The 17,827-nt window shown below is 41.0% G+C and overlaps 1 protein-coding gene across 3 annotated transcripts; it reads right to left on the bottom strand.

Moving 5' to 3' along the window:
• Positions 1-719: 719 nt before the first annotated feature.
• On the bottom strand, positions 720-15,136 carry sec22a (SEC22 homolog A, vesicle trafficking protein). 3 transcript variants are annotated; one of them, XM_060929726.1, is made up of 7 exons: positions 15,060-15,136; positions 8,526-8,721; positions 5,382-5,545; positions 4,392-4,571; positions 3,485-3,603; positions 3,206-3,271; positions 720-1,807 (listed from the first exon to the last, which is right to left on the bottom strand). In XM_060929726.1, the coding sequence occupies exons 2-7, from the start codon at positions 8,705-8,707 to the stop codon at positions 1,607-1,609; spliced, it is 912 nt and encodes a 303-aa protein (XP_060785709.1). In that variant the 5' UTR covers positions 8,708-8,721; positions 15,060-15,136; the 3' UTR covers positions 720-1,606. The 3 variants fall into 3 exon arrangements, with proteins under 3 accessions (XP_060785709.1, XP_060785708.1, XP_060785710.1); XM_060929725.1 differs by having other exon boundaries at positions 15,012-15,121; XM_060929727.1 differs by having other exon boundaries at positions 15,033-15,081.
• Positions 15,137-17,827: the final 2,691 nt, after the last annotated feature.

The raw sequence follows: 17,827 nt of genomic DNA, 5'->3' as shown, positions 1-17,827 counted from the left end.
CAAACTGATCAACTTTGTTTTAAATACACTCACTCATTCTGAATTTGAAGTCAGCAACACAGTCCCAAAAAAGTTGAGACAGGAGCACATTTACCACTGCGTTACATTTCTTAACAACTCGGTAAGCGTTTGGGAACTAAAGATAGTAACTGAAGTTTTGAACATGAAAGTTTTCCCCATTCTTGCTTGATATAAATTCAGCTGCTCAACAGTTCAGGTCTCCATTGCCCCATTTCCCACTTCATAATGCATCACATATTAACAGGAGTCAAAGCGAGTTTAGTACCATGTCTTCTGTTCAAAAAAAAAAAGTATTAAACAGGCCTCTGTCCCAATTTTTTTGGAATGTATTGTAGGGATCACATTTAGAATAAAAGTTATGGGTTTTTTTTGTTAAAAGTAATTCATCAGTTTGAACATTGAATGCAAGACAATTGAATATAGGCTGAAAAAGATTTGCAAGTCACTGCAAATTAAATCATTGCTTTCATTTACATTTTAGCACCCCAACTTTTTTCAGGGTTATGAGTATTTAAAAAAAAAAAGCAGCCCTCTTCTCCTCCCCCCTTAAAGTTACTGGATGCATCAGTGCATTTTTTTTTGTTCTAAATACTAAAAAAAAAAAAAACAACAGTTTTATAAATGGTGTTTTTTGTTATATACTATAATGATTCAAAGATGAGGGTCCTCTACAGTAGTTACCAGACAAACACTTAAACTGATATGAAATAAGTAGTTAAACTTTATTGAAGGTCCCTTGGCACAGATTCAAAAACACATCATGATCACCTCTGTCTCCTTTCAGAAGAATCTACAAACTGGTACAGAAATATAAATAGGAAACATTCATTCAGTTGCCAGGATTTTGTTTGCTGTTGCTCACTGGGAGCTGAAAACCTCTGGTGCTAAACAGAAGAAGTCGATACATCAACAAACCAGTCCTCTGCCCTGAAACGGCCAAAGGAGAGCTGAATCCATCAGCAATCAGAGAAAGCTGCAGGCAGCACAGAGATGGTGTGCGCGCAGTTGTCTCCATGCTCAACACACACCAGGTCTGAACGCACTTTTAGGGTCAGGTTTGATAACAGCAGCCTCGAATTTTATGAAGCGTGACATTTATTTGTTGTCTTTGTTTGAATTAGTAGAATAACTTTCAAGGTCTGTGTTACAGAAAAAAAAAAGTGCACACAAGTTTTATGGACGTGTTGTTGCGAATTTTGGTGGTATTGGTGCTTTTCATTTGTACCATGAACTTAAAAAAAAAAAAAAAAAAGTGTGTCTCACCTATTTGGTATGATAATTTGGAAAAAGTTAAAAATAAGTGCCCAATACTTGCATCCTTATGAAAAGTCAGTATAGAAGCTTGTGTCTTCAAAAATTTCACAACAAAATGCAACAGTGAACATGTAGGATTAACCAGAGTAATTAAACTGCTACTGGATCCTGAGTTATTGTCTATTCAGTCAGTTTGATGATCAGTGACTTCCATAGTCCAAAAAACACAAGGCTAACATCTCTCACATCATAGTCATTCAGTCTTCTGGGGATTGTGCCACCGGTGCTTGATTGGGGAAGGGTGTGTGTGCACGTGCATGTGTGTAGGCGTTCAGACATTGTAGTCAGGAGCCTTGCCCTGCAGCTGCCTTAAGTGGATCTGCAAAGTGATGAACGCCCCGACTGTGACGTGGAAGAGGATCTGCCACACGTTGCGCAGTTCATACAGATACATGTTGCACAGGCAGATGAGCGCAAAGGCCAGCAATGACTTGATGTTCCTCCACACCGAGAAGTATGCAAATAAGTAACACTGCACAATGAGGAGAAAGACAACATTATTTTAGGAGCACAAAAGTTTCCACAACACCACTGGCTACTTGTCCATAACCCATGCAGATTTACTGGCATCCAAGGTAAGGATGAGCAATAAAAGGCTATGAAAACATGGCCTTATTTCTTAACTTGATCTTGCACATGAAAGTGAGAAAAATCCAAATCAGATGACAAAGAAACTATTTGCAAAAAAACACTATGGGCAAAAACATTTGTGAACACCTGATTGTCACACCCATAGACAAGTCTTCCCCAAACTGTTACCAAAGTTGGAAGCACAATAGTCTAGAATGTCTATGCTGCAAGCATTAGAAATTTCCCTTCACTGGAACTAAGGGATCTAAACCTGTACCAACAGGACAATACCCCTGTGCACGAAGTCAAGTCCATGAAGACATGGTTGACCAAGGATAGTGTAGATGAACTCAAGTGGCCTGAACAAATCTTTGACCTCAACCTCACTGGGGAGAACTGGGACACTGACTGCAGACCAGATCTTTCTGCCCACCAACAAGCACATTGGATGGATGAGCATCCTGTACATCTAAAAATCACTTCTTCGTTATGGTTGTGGAGAAAGCTCAAATCAATCCCAGCTGACTTCAGATGAGAGGTGGGGTACACCCTGGGCAGGTTGCCAATCAATTGCGGGGCCAACACAAACCACTCGCTTTGGCAATTTAGAGTAGCAAATTGACCCAAGTTGCAGGACTGTGGAAAGAAACTAGAGAACCCTGAGGAAACCTACACAGGCACAGGGAGAACATGCAAACTTCACATAGAAAGGCTCCAATCAGCATGAGATGTTCAATAAGCACATGAGATGTGATGGCAGGTGTCCACATACTTTGACAATGTGGCTGTACTAAAAACACCACCACACTATAGTGTCAGCAGAAAGTTGAAGGCCAACACACACTTCCTTGCCCTTCACATTTCATTTCAGTCTATCGACCCTCCTGAAATGAGTGCCTTCATCTTGGCCTAGAATAATGCTAATCAATTTTAGGTTGGGAGGATCTGCTGTGGTACTCTATACAGTGATTTAGGGAGAGAGAAAATTAACAAATCATATCCTCTGGAGTCCTTGTCCCAAGTCCAGCTCACAAGCCACCTGTGTGGAAGAGCGCAATCTTTCCAAGTCGTATTTCTACTGGGTACAGCTTTTAAAAGAAAGCGATTTTACATGGGGGGGGGGTGGGGGGGGGGGGGGGGGGGACCTGGAAAACCAGTATATTGTGTGACTAGCACAGAATTACTTTAGCAGTATGAACTCTGATGCTGCCTCCCCCCAAGGTAAAAGCAGCTCCCCTCCATACTGAGGGAAATGAATGCTGCAAGTCACTCGAGCGCTTGATTGATGAGTCTAACTTACCTGATATAGACAGGCAGCCGTTCCCAGGAAAAAGGCAATTACATAATTAAAGTCTTCGTCCTCGTTCTGCAGATAGAGCAGAAAGAAGGAGAAAGGGTACTGCATTAAGGAATTATTCAGCTTGAACTAATTACACACAAATCCTTTGTTAGATTAATTAAGCTGCTGTAGATGGCTAGCTGGAGCTGCAATGCATAATCATTGAATCGCAGTTGCTGTTACATTGCACAACAGCCTAAATATAGTGCATTTTCAAACATGGGCATAAATAAAGGCTACCTGCAATATACTCTCTATGGCATGGACTCCACGTAGCAAGTTAAGCGCACCGCACAGAACGCTTAGGACACATGCCACTATGCCTGGCAAGGTGACAGGCTCCAGCATTTGATTAGGAGCTGCAAATCAAAAAACAGTTTCAAATAAATAAGAATCCTGCACCAAAAATGAGAAGATTCCCAGAGAATAACCAAACTGAATTTTTTTTTAAACATTCTGAAGATCTTGAAAAAACATTTTACATTGGTAAACTATTTACTGAAGAAATGTTTCGGTGTTTTCACACCTGGTCCCCTTTAAAGGAACCAGACTCAGTCCTCTTTAAGTGGACCAACAGAAAAAGAACTCAGTTCTTTTTGTGTTCACACTGACTTTATTACAAAGAGGACTGGGTTCTCTTTCTGGTCCAGTTAAGCTTTGATGGGGCCTCAGTCCTCTTTCTGTTCACACCAGGTCCTCTAGAGCCCTCAGACCCCCAGTGCATGGAATTCTGGGTAATTTTCTCTTGAATCAAAATGTCTGCTGCCATGCATGCCCTGCTGTATTCTTTGATCAAAATAGTGCGGATTAAGGAAAATAAATTTATTCCAGCGGCTGTGGTAAGTTCCAAAAGGAAGTCGAGTTTCCCTGCTACAGTCACGTGACCAACTACGGCAAACGACGAAGGTTAAACTACAGTGAAAAAGGCGAAGTGAACCCGGTGCGCTTTTTGTTCACAATGCGCAGATTAGGCGAACCGTACTGAGACCACCTCCTGAGGTGGTCTCAGTTCGGTTCGCTTTAAAGGGGTCTGGGTACGGTTGGAGTGTTCACATATGCGCAAAAAATGCTGAGTCATCGATCTGAGTTCGGTTAGATGGCTGAAAGGGACCAAGTGTGAAAACACCCTTAGTTTCTGAGTTAGTACCTATGCCTTTATATTTGGAAGTGGTGCTGTGGGGAAAGCCGTGGATGAAGCTCAAGTCTTCAGGAGTGATCTGGTATGGGGGCCGCAGCTTGATCTCCATCTGCATGTCAGCCAGGTTGATCTTTGTGGAAAGAGAACGTGGACTGTTGTACCGCTGCTTGGTCTTCTGAATGAAGTTGTCTAGACAAACAAGGAAAGCAGAAGAGCAGCTCTATAGCAGCACAGTATGGTTTTGCCTATAATAATCCCCCCCCCCCACACACACACACGTTAGATGCACTGAGTGTTTTATGCATGTGTCTTTTTTACTGCAATTCATATAAAAAGATCTCATCACTTCAGTGCTTTGACAATACTGTTATGCTGTAATGGCCATGCCCCCCAAAAAACAGTAACATAACTGGATAAATATTTTGATTCCTAGCAATGACACATGCATCCATGTCTGGCTTCTTCCCAAACTAAAGAGAATTACAGACCGTTTTGCTTTACCACACTGCAAAAACAGATTTATGCAAATTGAAAGCATATGATGAAATAGTTTTATAGTTTGTCTTTTATTTATTTTTTTAAAATGTGGTACTCTTCATTCTGATCTCCTGATTCAGAATCTCACGCACCACCTCACTGATCCATTTTCACAATGCCTTTGTTCACTTCTTGTCTGCACTATTACTCAACTGCTACATTGCTGGTATTGCAAGGGGGGGGGGGGGGGGGGGGGGGTTGGGTTTCTATAGTTACCCTTTAACAAGTGTTAAAGATTCCAGATGGTTACATATAACTTTAAAATCAAACTGAATTCAGGGCATCATGAGACCCAAAAAAAAAAAAAAAAAAAAGTTATGTCCGAGTACATTTGAAGACAGCAGGGTTTAAGGTCTTCATCACACCCGCTGCTCTACAGGCTTGTACAGGACAGTGTTTGCGGGTAGTTACAGCAGGTACCCAAAACACAAAATTCAGGATAGTAATTCACCAAGAACTCACCAAACTCAATGAAGGAGTAGGGCCTGACCGCACCGTTAATGCGCTTCATGTCATATGCGACAAGGAACTCTCTCTGCAACTCATCCAGGAAGCAGAACGCCAAAACGTTGGGATAGTTCTCTGTGCATACCATCATGTAGCCAACCCCCAGCGAGCTCGTGAAACTGAATGAAACAGAACAGCAGTAGATATTCAATCAAATAATCTGAAGTTATCTACTTGTTCTATTGAATCCAAATCCTAGCACATTTATACACAGCTATTGGGGGGTACGACTAAGAAACCACCTTTAAAAAAAAAAAAAAAAAAAAAAGTCACAAGGTCACAAAACTTACATGTACGCAGGAACTCAAAATAAGTAAAAGCAAAGTGAATAAGCCAAACTTTTCAGAGAGACACCTCTACACCAGCCTATTCATCAATTACTTGTGCTGCAACATTTACTTTTCTTTAAAATGTATGCAGCTTGACAGCCGCACAGGAAACAGAGCCCATTTTTGTCACCATGTCTCTCTCCATTAATGTCTCCTTAGGGAGATGAAACAATTCTATGACTCACAGCCCCGAGTGGCAGAGGAAAAGGGAGAGTCAACTTGTTTGTGCCCGCTAACACAGTTTAGGGTGATGAATAGCAGCTGCCTCGAGTGCCAGGCTTCAAAACGGCTATACCCGAGTCCCTCAGAGGAGCCATTTATCAGTGTATGCCGATTTAGCCACTAATTTAACTGATGTGTCGCCACTACAATTTGCTTTTTCATGCTCATTGAGACTTTGCTGCAGAGACCTTTTTTGTGGAAGTGATGGCTTATCTAATATTGTACACTTTCTCGTAAATGTCAAGTGCATACAAAAACTTACTATATCTTATGAGCCGATTATATTGCAATAAGTTACTACAGAACTAATCGAGCCATTTTACAAAACAAAGTAATTCTGCAAACATTGAGGCAATGAGTCAGACCATAAGCTGTAATACGGTTGGCCAAATCTTAACATATTACTGACTTGGACCATTCAGAATACAACTTGTTCCTAAACACAATTAAAAGGGCCTTTGTGAAACGCTTGTGCATTTGCTTTTTTAAACCAAGCAGACAAGAAGTTTCACTGTGATGATCCAGTTGCTTAGCAAAGAAACAAAAACGGTACCAATCAATACCGTAACAGAAACTAGGAAAATTGTTACCGGATGTAGAATTGAACTGATTTGGAATTGTCAAGCCCCCCCTTTACCTCATTTTCTCCCAATTTGATCAGCAATTGCCATCCACTAGCTACTTCTCCACATCGCAGGAGAGCGTTAAGTGTCTTCCATACTGATAAGTTCACAGGGGGCAGATTCTACCATAACAGAGGCCAGTTAAGTCCCATCTCCTTAAATTGCTGAATTGATTATTTTGATCATTCTATTAAGTTTTTCTAGTAGCATTTGGGGTCTTGGACATTCACAGTAAATTTTAGGACAGTAGTCCTGGTAACTAATTAATAAAAGCCTGACATGACAGACATGCTAAATGACAATAGAAACACATCGGTTTCTATCATCAAAATCTGACAGACAAACTAACGTCTACCATCATATTCTGACAGACACTCTAGATGACAATAGCAACAAAACTGTTTCTTACATTATTAATCTGACAAATTTAGTAATATTAAATACCTCATCACTAGAACCAAATAATAAAATATTGAAATAAAAAGATTTAAATTTTGAAAATAAATTAACAATAATTGTCAGAACAGTGACAATAGACATGACTGTCACTTTCGTGGGGAAATAACACATTGAAATGGCCTGTCGGCTGAAAGGGTCGCAAGTGGCTCTGATTTCTCTCAACTTAACGATAGTTTTCCTCCAGAAAAATTTAAATATGAATGCACAAATATATTCTCAATGTTGCTGTCGTCAAAAATTTCTATCATCAGGATAGCTGACTGAAAATCTTACCTTGATTTATTTGATGAAATCTAGCTGTCAGAACTCCAAGTCTTGCCCGGAAGTAAATGTCTGCTGTCACAAAAATCATGCGCAGTAGAATTTCCTCTTTGCGTCAGTCAACATGTGCGTGGTGAGGGCTTGAATTTTGCTATCGTCAGGTGCATTAGACTGACGATAGCATTTTTTAAAAATAACTGTGGGCTTCTCGTCGTGAACGAAAGAGTTTTTTCGCTGTTAATCCATTTCAACTCTATCTGTTGACACCCAAAAATGATAAAGCCTGCTTCCACACGATAACTACCAAAGATCCATAATGGCTGAGTCTATCGTCAGGTCATCTGACAGAAATTCACTGACAACAGCAACAGGGATAATGAAAGGGATTTTTAAAATGGGAGTTATGCCTGTCAGATGTGTCAAAGAAATAGAACTTTATTCTTTAAAAATCTTTTATTGATATACTCAGTGTATTTTTAAAAACGACATGTGCTGTTTTAGAAGACCAAATACCATATTTTCAATCTTGAAAATATTACCTCACTGAAAAAAGGACAAGAAAAATCTCTTATTTTGTGGGCAAGTGGTTAATGGATCCAGTTACGGTAGAATCTGCCAGATGCCCACAACTGACTTGTCACTCTGACTAAGGGGCGAGTGTGCGCATGTGTGTTATCCCTCCCAACACATGACAGCAGCACCAATTATGCTCCCTCAGATTCACAGCTATGGATTGCTACAGCAGCATCAGGATTTGAACAGACAACCTACCAATAATTCTCTCCCCCCCCCATGCCACTCAGGAGCCCAGGCTTGACAATGTCCATTTACTTTTAATATAAAGTGTATAATTTATAATTAAAATATAAAAATATATATAATCAATTTTAATATACATTTGTAATTGCACACATACAAAATAAGTTATATTTATATAATTTTATATACCAAAAAAAATTTATATAAAATAATGCACATTAAATATAAAAAGGTATGTGCATTTAAAAAAAGTTTTTTTTAAATATAATTTAAAAAACATCATTTATTATAATCTATCTAGCCATCTCCTTTGTGGGCTTTGCAGCCAGATCACAATTTTCTTCATTCATGCTCCTTACATTGCAAACCTGTACATCATGAGATCTAAAAGGTACACTTGAATACACACAAAAAAAAAATCCATTCATAATTTGCAAGTCACATACTTGATGTTGTACTGGCCAGTCTTAAGAAAGCTGCGGTCAGGAAAGTGGCCGAGTTTTTTGGACAAGCCCTTGAGGTGCTTCTTGGTCTCTTGCAGCCCTTTGTCCTGTTCATAGTCAGTAGAGGCAGAGAGGGGCAGGCCGTCCCTCACCCGCACCACTGAGGCAAAGAGCACCATGGACATCTTAGACTGAAAACCTGGGAACATAGGTGCATAACATGAACTCGGAATAGTTTGACAGTGTCGACACCAAACAGACCACAGTTTAAGAGAGCTAGTTCTCATTCTACAGCCTTTTTTTTTTTTTTTTTTTTAAGTGCTTCAAGTCTGTAATGCCCTACTGGGTTCATACTGTTTCATCCAAATACCCAAACAGTACACTGAAAAGCTGTAACCCTTATGGTATACAAAACCCACAGCACTTACGGTTCTGTCATTTGGCCTTTTATGCAATTTGTACTTTTAAATATAGACTGGTACCAAAATCCAGAATTGTGACACCCAAAGGCATTTTGGAGACAAAGTCAGCAAACAGTCTTATTTTGTCAATTTGGGTGTGCCGAATTCAAATCTGCAATATGCCGAGCTCTATCTGACCCCTGTTGACCTCTAGAGGTCATTGAACTTTGGGCCTGTAAACGTCTCGGCTGAACCCAGTTTCTCAGCTTTCTAAGGAATGAAATGTACTAAAATGATTAATGAAGTTAGCAAATGGCCTTGTTTGTTAAATGTTTGGGTGCTGAATTCATTTTTCATTTGTAAAACGACATATGACCTCTGATAACCTCAAGGTCCTTAAACTTGGCCTATAGGCCTATGCATTTAACAGCATTTTTAAACTGACTTTACTCCCCCAAAAAGAATATGAACAGACAAAAAACAAATAGAAAGGAACAAATACAACATTAAATGCCAGTCCATGTACATGTGACTTACTTTTCACAATGAGAATGCCTAGGCGATCACCTTACATAACATTGCATTACATTTAGCGGTTATTGTTTATACAAAGCTACTGAAAAAAGGACAGATTCAGCAGCATACAAAATGTGGGGGCATACAGGGTATACAGGTTAATCAGGGTTAGTATACGAGTTTTTCTTTGTTGTTTGTTTTGTTTTAAACGGGGTAAAGCCTTTACAAAAAACAAACAAAGAAAAAAAACTCGTATACTAACCCTGATTAACCTGTATACCCTGTATGCCCCCACATTTTGTATGCTGCTGAATCGGTCCTTTTTTCAGTAGTTTTGTATAAACAATAACCGCTAAATGTAATGCAATGTTATGTAAGGTGATCGCCTAGGCATTCTCATTGTGAAAAGTAAGTCACATGTACATGGACTGGCATTTAATGTTGTATTTGTTCCTTTCTATTTGTTTTGTGTCTGTTCATATTCTTTTTGGGGGAGTAAAGTCAGTTTAAAAATGCCGTCAAATGCATAGGCCTATAGGCCAAGTTTAATGACCTTGAGGTTATCAGAGGTCATATGTCGTTTTACAAATGAAAAATGAATTCAGCACCCAAACATTTAACAAACAAGGCCATTTGCTAACTTCATTAATCATTTTAGTACATTTCATTCCTTAGAAAGCTGAGAAACTGGGTTCAGCCGAGACGTTTACAGGCCCAAAGTTCAATGACCTCTAGAGGTCAGATAGAGCTCGGCATATTGCAGATTTGAATTCGGCACACCCAAATTGACAAAAGACTGTTTGCTGACTTTGTCTCAAAAATGCCTTTAACTCCTTAAATAAGCACTTGTTTTAATTTTGGTACCAGTCTAATAGGACAATGTGGGCTATTTTTAGTTTCTCCTCCAAAGGCATTTTGAAAGGAAGAAAGTAAGAGTAAAGGATAGAAAATAAGCCACTGCGTTTGCATTCATTAGCCCACAATATTTCACATATGCTCTCAAGTACTGACGATGACATGTTACAGAAAGAAACTAGCACCAGCATCACTTTATATAATCTATTTTTCTTGTGGGTGTTGGTGATTCAGTTGAAGTGGCAGATTTAAGTATGGGCAACACAGAGTGCCCACAAAACCCTGCCCGAGCTACACAATTCAGAATGGTGACATTTGCCCAGTCAGTTTTCAGTCACCCATTTGCATGTCACAATGAGATCATGTCACAGTCAGTTAAACCGTCAGAGTGGACAACCTGATTCTAGCTTGTGAACTAAAACAGGTTACTTCCTGGTCTCCCACTCAGAACTACAAGAATGGGAGGGGCAGGAATAGGTTGACCTCGGCTCTCTCCATCACAAGCCTGAGGAAGGTGGTGTGGGAATCTCTTACCCCCAACTTGTATAAGACTAATGCAATTAGTAAAAAGAGAAGAAACAGGTAAATTATAAAAAGGTATGCAGCTATGCCATCTCTAGGAGTATAGCATTATGCATATATGAAAAACTCATAATACTGTTAGCCTATGTTGCTTGCTATTACACAGGGTGACTATTCGGTTTTCTGTCCAACTAGCTTACAACAACGAATATAAATTTCACACAGTTTCATTGTGATGTGTGTAGCCTGCAACAAAATGATTACAGACCAACTAGCAGTAATTGAATTTAATGGGAGATGACAAAGGTTTTGGACAACCTCCTTTGCCAGTAAAACAGCACCGAGTTTCTCCTATAACATTTTATAAGGTTGGAGATACAGAGCAGAGCATCTGAGACCATTCCTCTTTACACAGTCTCTCCAGATCATCCAGGGTCCGAGGCACTCTCATGCTTCTCTTCGGCTCATCCCACAGGATTTCAGGGGGGTTCAGGTCAGGGGACTGAGACGGCCATTGCAGAAGCTTTATTCTCTGCTCAGCTAACCATTTTTGTGTTGATGTGGACATGTGCTTCAGATCACTGGCCTGCTGGAAGATCCAGTGATGACCCAGTTTTAGTTTCCTGACAGCAGCAGCCAGAATTTGATCTAAAACATCCTGGTATTTCATGGACTCCATGATGCCATGAACCCTAACAAGGTTTCCAGGGCCTTTGTAGGAAAAACAGCCCCAAAACATGACAGAACCACCACCATATTTTAGTTAGGATCAGGTTCTTTTCATTATAGCCATCTTTCTGTTTACACCAAACCCACCTTGAGTGGGTGTCAAAAAGTTCCATTTTTATTCCATCAGACCATAGAACGCAGTTCCAGTCAAAGTTGTAGTAGCGTCTTGCGAGCGTCAGCTGCTTATGTTTGTGGTTAATTGACAAACAGCTTTTTCTGGCATAATTTCCAAATAATCTGTCAGCAATTTTGAAGACTTGGAAACCAAGATCTTTACCTTTTCTTGTAATTCACCAATTTTTTTTTTCTGCCTCTTACCATCCTCGTTATAAGTGGGCAAAATAAACTTCGGTCCTTTTCCAGACAAGATTGTAACAGTTCCAGCTGGTGTCCACTTTTTTTTTTAAATAACCATTCCCTGACTTATGACAGTCAACACACTTCATTTCATTTGTGTGTTCTCTTATCTAGAGATGAAAGTGGAGCAAAGAAAAAAATCCTGAACTTTTGAAAGTCAAACTAAGATGGGGGGGGGACATCCCCCGAAAATATTTTAATAACACGCAAAACCCTGCATTCTAGTGCATTTTAGTACCATACTTATTTTCACTAAAACAAGTTATAACTTTTAAGCCTTTTTCTTTCATGTACATTAATGGTTAACATGTCAAAAATATCATTTAATTGTCCTAGTTAATGAGTAATTTTCAGGAGTGCATTTAGAAAACGTGGTGATTTTCCTGGCTACACAGTTCATTACTTTGAAAAAAATATCAGACAGTTGAAGGTAAACTCAGCAAAATCCCAAAACAGTACTGTTAAAAAGTAAAGGTCTGTTAGAGTTTCTAAAGCTTTCAGGTTTCAATGTTGGGGACATTGAGCCTCGTTTATCAATCTTTTAGTCGAGTTGTGCGTTTGCATAAGCTAAAGTGAACTAAAAAACGTCCAATTCATATTTATGCGAGTTGAAGCCAATTGTTTACATTAGTTCGTATTGTCTGTAAATTTAAACACCAATGAATACCAAATTTCTCATGTAAATCAGGGGCGTAGCTAGGATTTTTCAGGGTGTGTCACACACTGACCGGCAGCCTGAGTGCATATGTAACAAAAAATAATTACCATTGCTAGTTTTAGGTAGCTTAAAAACTGGCTCTTCCATTATTGCTGTTTCTTCCATGTTTTCTTGATGTGTTCTAGAAACGGCACTAAAACTTGGCTTTGAAGCCACAAAATGCAACTTTGATGGAAAAAAATAAATTGCTTACCTCTCTTCATGCTGAAAGGAGGAGGAAAGTTTTACTTGTTTTGACATGGCAAATTATTAACAAGAGGAAATGCTTGTAATTCACAACTAAAAAGACTGCAGCTACACTGGCAGCTTGAACACGCTTTCTAGGGCAATCGTGTTGTGCTTGCGCAGAACGGTGTCAGTCCTGTGCGCCTTAGCACATGCACCTGAAGGCGCACCTTGGGCGCGCGTGCCTAACGAGCTCCGGCACGCGCGCTGTTAAACACCTGTCTTTAAATCAATGACCTGTGTTTGGGCTGTTTAAGGGCTGCACCCAGGCAAGGACGATGCGAAGTACTATGCCACGTCTAGGAACGCGAAAAATCCGAAAAATAAAAATTTCCCCACTCGGAAAACCGGAGATTTTCAAGAGTTGTCAAATATCCGGATTTCTGGAAGACTTTCATCCCTGCTTATCTTTCCGATGGTGATGCATGTATAAGGGAATTCGGCCTCTGAGTCACCTCATATTTGTACCCCAGTTAATCAGGAAGTCCTGGATTACAGCTTGAAAGCTCCTACACACTCCAATGAACTCAAAAATCTCATATCATCTCTAGCCGCTTTATCCTTCTACAGGGTCGCAGGCAAGCTGGAGCCTATCCCAGCTGACTACGGGCGAAAGGCGGGGTACACCCTGGACAAGTCGCCAGGTCATCACAGGGCTGACACAAACAACCATTCACACTCACATTCACACCTACGGTCAATTTAGAGTCACCAGTTAACCTAACCTGCATGTCTTTGGACTGTGGGGGAAACCGGAGCACCCGGAGGAAACCCACGCGGACACGGGGAGAACATGCAAACTCCACACAGAAAGGCCCTCGCCGGCCCCGGGGCTCGAACCCAGGACCTTCTTGCTGTGAGGCGACAGCGCTAACCACTACACCACCATGCCGCCCTGAACTAAAAAATGTACAATTTAAATGGGAATCACGCTTCAGTTACATTGCGCTCACTATAACTTCTAGGGTGTTCCAATAATAGAGGCATGTTTGTTTTTTTAATGGAAAAAAAACCTTGAGGGATTTGTCTCTGAATAAATTTCAATTAATGGTTGGATTTCTCTTTTTTAGTGAGAGATGAAACTACTCCATTAAAATGTGGATTTTTTTAAACCTTTCCAAGGGGCGACTAATAATGGAGGTAACTGTACACCCATACTAACATTTTTTTACTACACACACACAGAACCGCTATTGTGCTGTTACACAGTTCTAGAAAATATGCAAAAAAAATTTGCTTTATTTCTAAGCTATTTGTTAACAGCAAATAACTTGATGTGGATGCCAAAAATAAAATCTTATTGATCTTTATCTTAAAAATCAAACCCCACAGTGGTGCTTATTCGCCCTGGTAGCTCATTTATACCAGGAGTCTCTGAATGATATCTCCAGAAGGAAAAAAAAAAATTCAATATGTTCAATAATGGTGAATAGAATATAAAATAACCTACATATGAACCCTATGCCTAATTATTAGTAATTAATACTATCATACTTAAGAATATTAGGTCACCAGTACCCTGGACAGCACCTTTGTTTATCCGGTGAAGGGTTTGTTTTTTAAATCATCAAATCCTCAGGAAGCTCATTAGTTCACAGCGTTATTTATAATTAACATCAGTATAAATGTGCGTTGCCTGGGTTCTGAACCCCTTCAGCAGCTTTAGCTTTTCAAACAAAAGTGACAAAACGGCGTTAGAGAGAGAAAACAGAGAAGAAATTAACTTCCGCCATGCTTACCTCACCCAAACAAACCCAGCTAACATTAGCTAACTGAGCTTATTGCTAACATTACAGCAAAGCCACGCTAAACCTGCCCGGCAGCTCATTAGGCAAAGTTTGCTTATTAGCAACTTTTATCACTGAAGCTAGCTGAGTAATTGGCTAATTAATATCAGCAGGTAGGTACATTGCTGTTAGGTACACGGCTAGTTATGAACCGGTTAGCTAGCTACAGAGATTTCTATAACATTTAGGACCATTTTCAATAATAATAATAATAATAATAATAATGGCTTTTACTGAATTGTGGCAGTATATGCATGCTAATCAACTAGCTACAGCCAAACATGCTCTCTGCAGCTGCTGTGTGTGTTCAGCTCTATTCCCAACTCTCACACGGTGTCAGTGTTTAATAAAAGCAGCTCAAACAGGAACCATCGCTAACCTTCGTAGAGACATTCCTCACCCGGTTGTAACTCGGATTTGGACTTGCCTGATTGCAGAAAAGCGCATGGTGTCTGTGTTTCCGGCGCTGTGCCAAACACAGGAGAGTCAGGAGGAGTCACAGACCGTTTACGTGGCTCTTCGAAATGCATTGTGGGTAACAGCAGCGCCTCTAGCGGCCATTAGCGAGCCGTCCTTTTAACTGCTCCAGCTCATCAGATTCGTGTTCAGCCACTCAAAAGGGCATCCTGGGAAAGCTTTGGTGATGTGAATACTAGTCTGTTTTATGAAAATATGTCAACCAAGGCATTAGTAAACAGTTTAAAAATGCATTAATACTCATTCAACTCATTTTGAAAACATCCGAAGTATATTATTATTATTATGAGGGGAGACCAGGGACGGTTGTAACATGTCTAAAATGTACATCGATCAATCAATCCATCCATTATCTGTAGCCGCTTTATCCTGTTCTACAGGGTCGCAGGCAAGCTGGAGCCTATCCCAGCTGACTACGGGCGAAAGGCGGGGTACACCCTGGACAAGTCGCCAGGTCATCACAGGGCTGACACATAGGCTACGTTTACATTACGTCGAATCAGCGGATCATCAGATTAACGTTCTTAAAACGATTCGCGTTGACACTAAAACCGTTAGCCGTGCACACAGCAACACCAATACGCGGATACGCTCGGCTCCGCAGGCATCCTGCGCTCCAAATCACTCCGCCCTGAACAGCGAGTGCCCTCTGGAGGGTGAGCACTCCGGCCCTGCGCAGCTCACACAGCGCGCGAGTGAAGTGAACAAGCCACGATTCGGGACTGAGCCGCTGTGTGTGAGATCCCAGTGCATATCACTTACTACTTGCAAGTGGAAGGATGGCAAGCCTAAAGACAATCATAACTACACAATGGGCAGTATTTGCATCAGTATTTGCAGTATTTTCATACTTTTATACTCTTTAATGAAAGGTGATACAAGGCGGAAGTCTGCGCCGTTTTTCAGCAGTCGCGTCACATGACCAACGCCAGCGAATCAGGAAGGTGGATGTCACAGTGACGTTGTCCAATGAGACGCCAGCTAGAGCTCAGCACAGCGTATTCGCGTATTCTCAATGTTTACACAGCACCGGAGCTGATACGATCTAGATTGAATACGTGGACGCTGGCGGATTCCCGTTTCCCCGCTTTTTCAGGGGGGTTAATGTAAACGGACAGTGCGTCCGCGAAGAAAACGAGACAGATACGGTCTAGTGTAAACGTAGCCATAGACACAGACAACCATTCACACTCACATTCACACCTACGGTCAATTTAGAGTCACCAGTTAACCTAACCTGCATGTCTTTGGACTGTGGGGGAAACCGGAGCACCCGGAGGAAACCCACACGGACACGGGGAGAACATGCAAACCCCACGCAGAAAGGTCCTCGCCAGCCGTTGGGCTTGAAGCCAGGACCTTCTTGCTGTGAGGCGACAGTGCTAACCACTACACCACCTCCGGTATACAATGAGCTCTTAAACCAATGGTGTGATATTTGGTGATCAAGCAATACAAGGGAAAAGTGAGCACTCAGTTTACTGAGGGATTTATATACAAATTAAATTATCTATATGTTCAAAATATAAATGAAAGTCACTGACGACTTGGTTCAGGGACAGTTGGAATAAGGTGTTACAACTGTCCCAGTATCACCAGCCATGCCTTCACCTCATATGAACTAGCCCGACTGATCGTTTGACACATGGTCATTATATCTATTTTTAGCCTATAAACAGTGATTATAACCATACATACTTGGATTCCTAGAGCTTTGATTTCAGGACAGTATCGAAAAAAATACCTCTGAGAGAAAAGTTCATTTTTTTTAACCTATAATAATAATAATAATAATAATAATAATAATAATAATGGGTGGCACGGTGGTGTAGTGGTTAGCGCTGTCGCCTCACAGCAAGAAGGTCCGGGTTCGAGCCCCGTGGCCAGCGAGGGCCTTTCTGTGCGGAGTTTGCATGTTCTCCCTGTATCCGCGTGGGTTTCCTCCGGGTGCTCCGGTTTCCCCCAAAGACATGCAGGTTAGGTTAATTGGTGGCTCTAAATTGACCGTAGGTGTGAATGTGAGTGTGAATGGTTGTCTGTGTCTATGTGTCAGCCCTGTGATGACCTGGCGACTTGTCCAGGGTGTACCCCGCCTTTCACCCGTAGTCAGCTGGGATAGGCTCCAGCTTGCCTGCGACCCTGTAGAACAGGATAAAGCAGCTAGAGATAATGAGATGAGATAATAATAATAATAATAATAATTATTATTATTATTATAAAACATCTCTTGCTGATAATTTTCTCTGTGACTTTCAAATGTTGGCACCTTTTCTGTAATCAAGAAGACAATCCAATTGAGCATGTGCAGAGCGAGTGTAATCACTTGTTTCTGATTGGAGGAATTCAAGGTGGGCGGCATGGTGGTGTAGTGGTTAGCACTGTTGCATCACAGCAAGAAGGTCCGGGTTCGAGCCCCGTGGCAGACGAGGGCCTTTCTGTGTGGAGTTTGCATGTTCTCCCTGTGTCTGCGTGGGTTTCCTCCGGGTGCTCCGGTTTCCCCCACAGTCCAAAGACATGCAGGTTAGGTTAATCAGTGGCTCTAAATTCACCATAGGTATGAATGTGAGTGTGAATGGTTGGTTGTCTCTATGTGTCAGCCCTGGCAACTTGTCCAGGGTGTACCCCGCCTCTTGCCATAGTCAGCTAGGATAGGCTCCAGCTTGCCTGTGACCCTGTACAGGATAAGTGGCTACAGATAATGGATGGATGGATGGAATT

Source organism: Neoarius graeffei, chromosome 9, assembly GCF_027579695.1.
Source record: "Neoarius graeffei isolate fNeoGra1 chromosome 9, fNeoGra1.pri, whole genome shotgun sequence".
NCBI classification, from domain to species: Eukaryota; Metazoa; Chordata; class Actinopteri; order Siluriformes; family Ariidae; genus Neoarius; species Neoarius graeffei.
The sequence above is the reverse complement of the archived record's forward strand: the minus strand, read 5'-3'. Positions and strand labels throughout refer to the sequence as shown.

Excerpts from the sequence above, each read along its gene's own strand:
- sec22a (XM_060929726.1), bottom strand. The coding sequence starts at position 8,707 with ATGTCCATGGTGCTCTTTGCCTCAGTGGTGCGGGTGAGGGACGGCCTG. Across the intron at positions 5,546-8,525 it reads ACTGGCCAGTACAACATCAA|TTTCACGAGCTCGCTGGGGG; the intron begins GTATGTGACTTG and ends TGTTTCATTCAG. Across the intron at positions 1,808-3,205 it reads CGGCTGCCTGTCTATATCAG|TGTTACTTATTTGCATACTT; the intron begins GTAAGTTAGACT and ends CTCATTGTGCAG.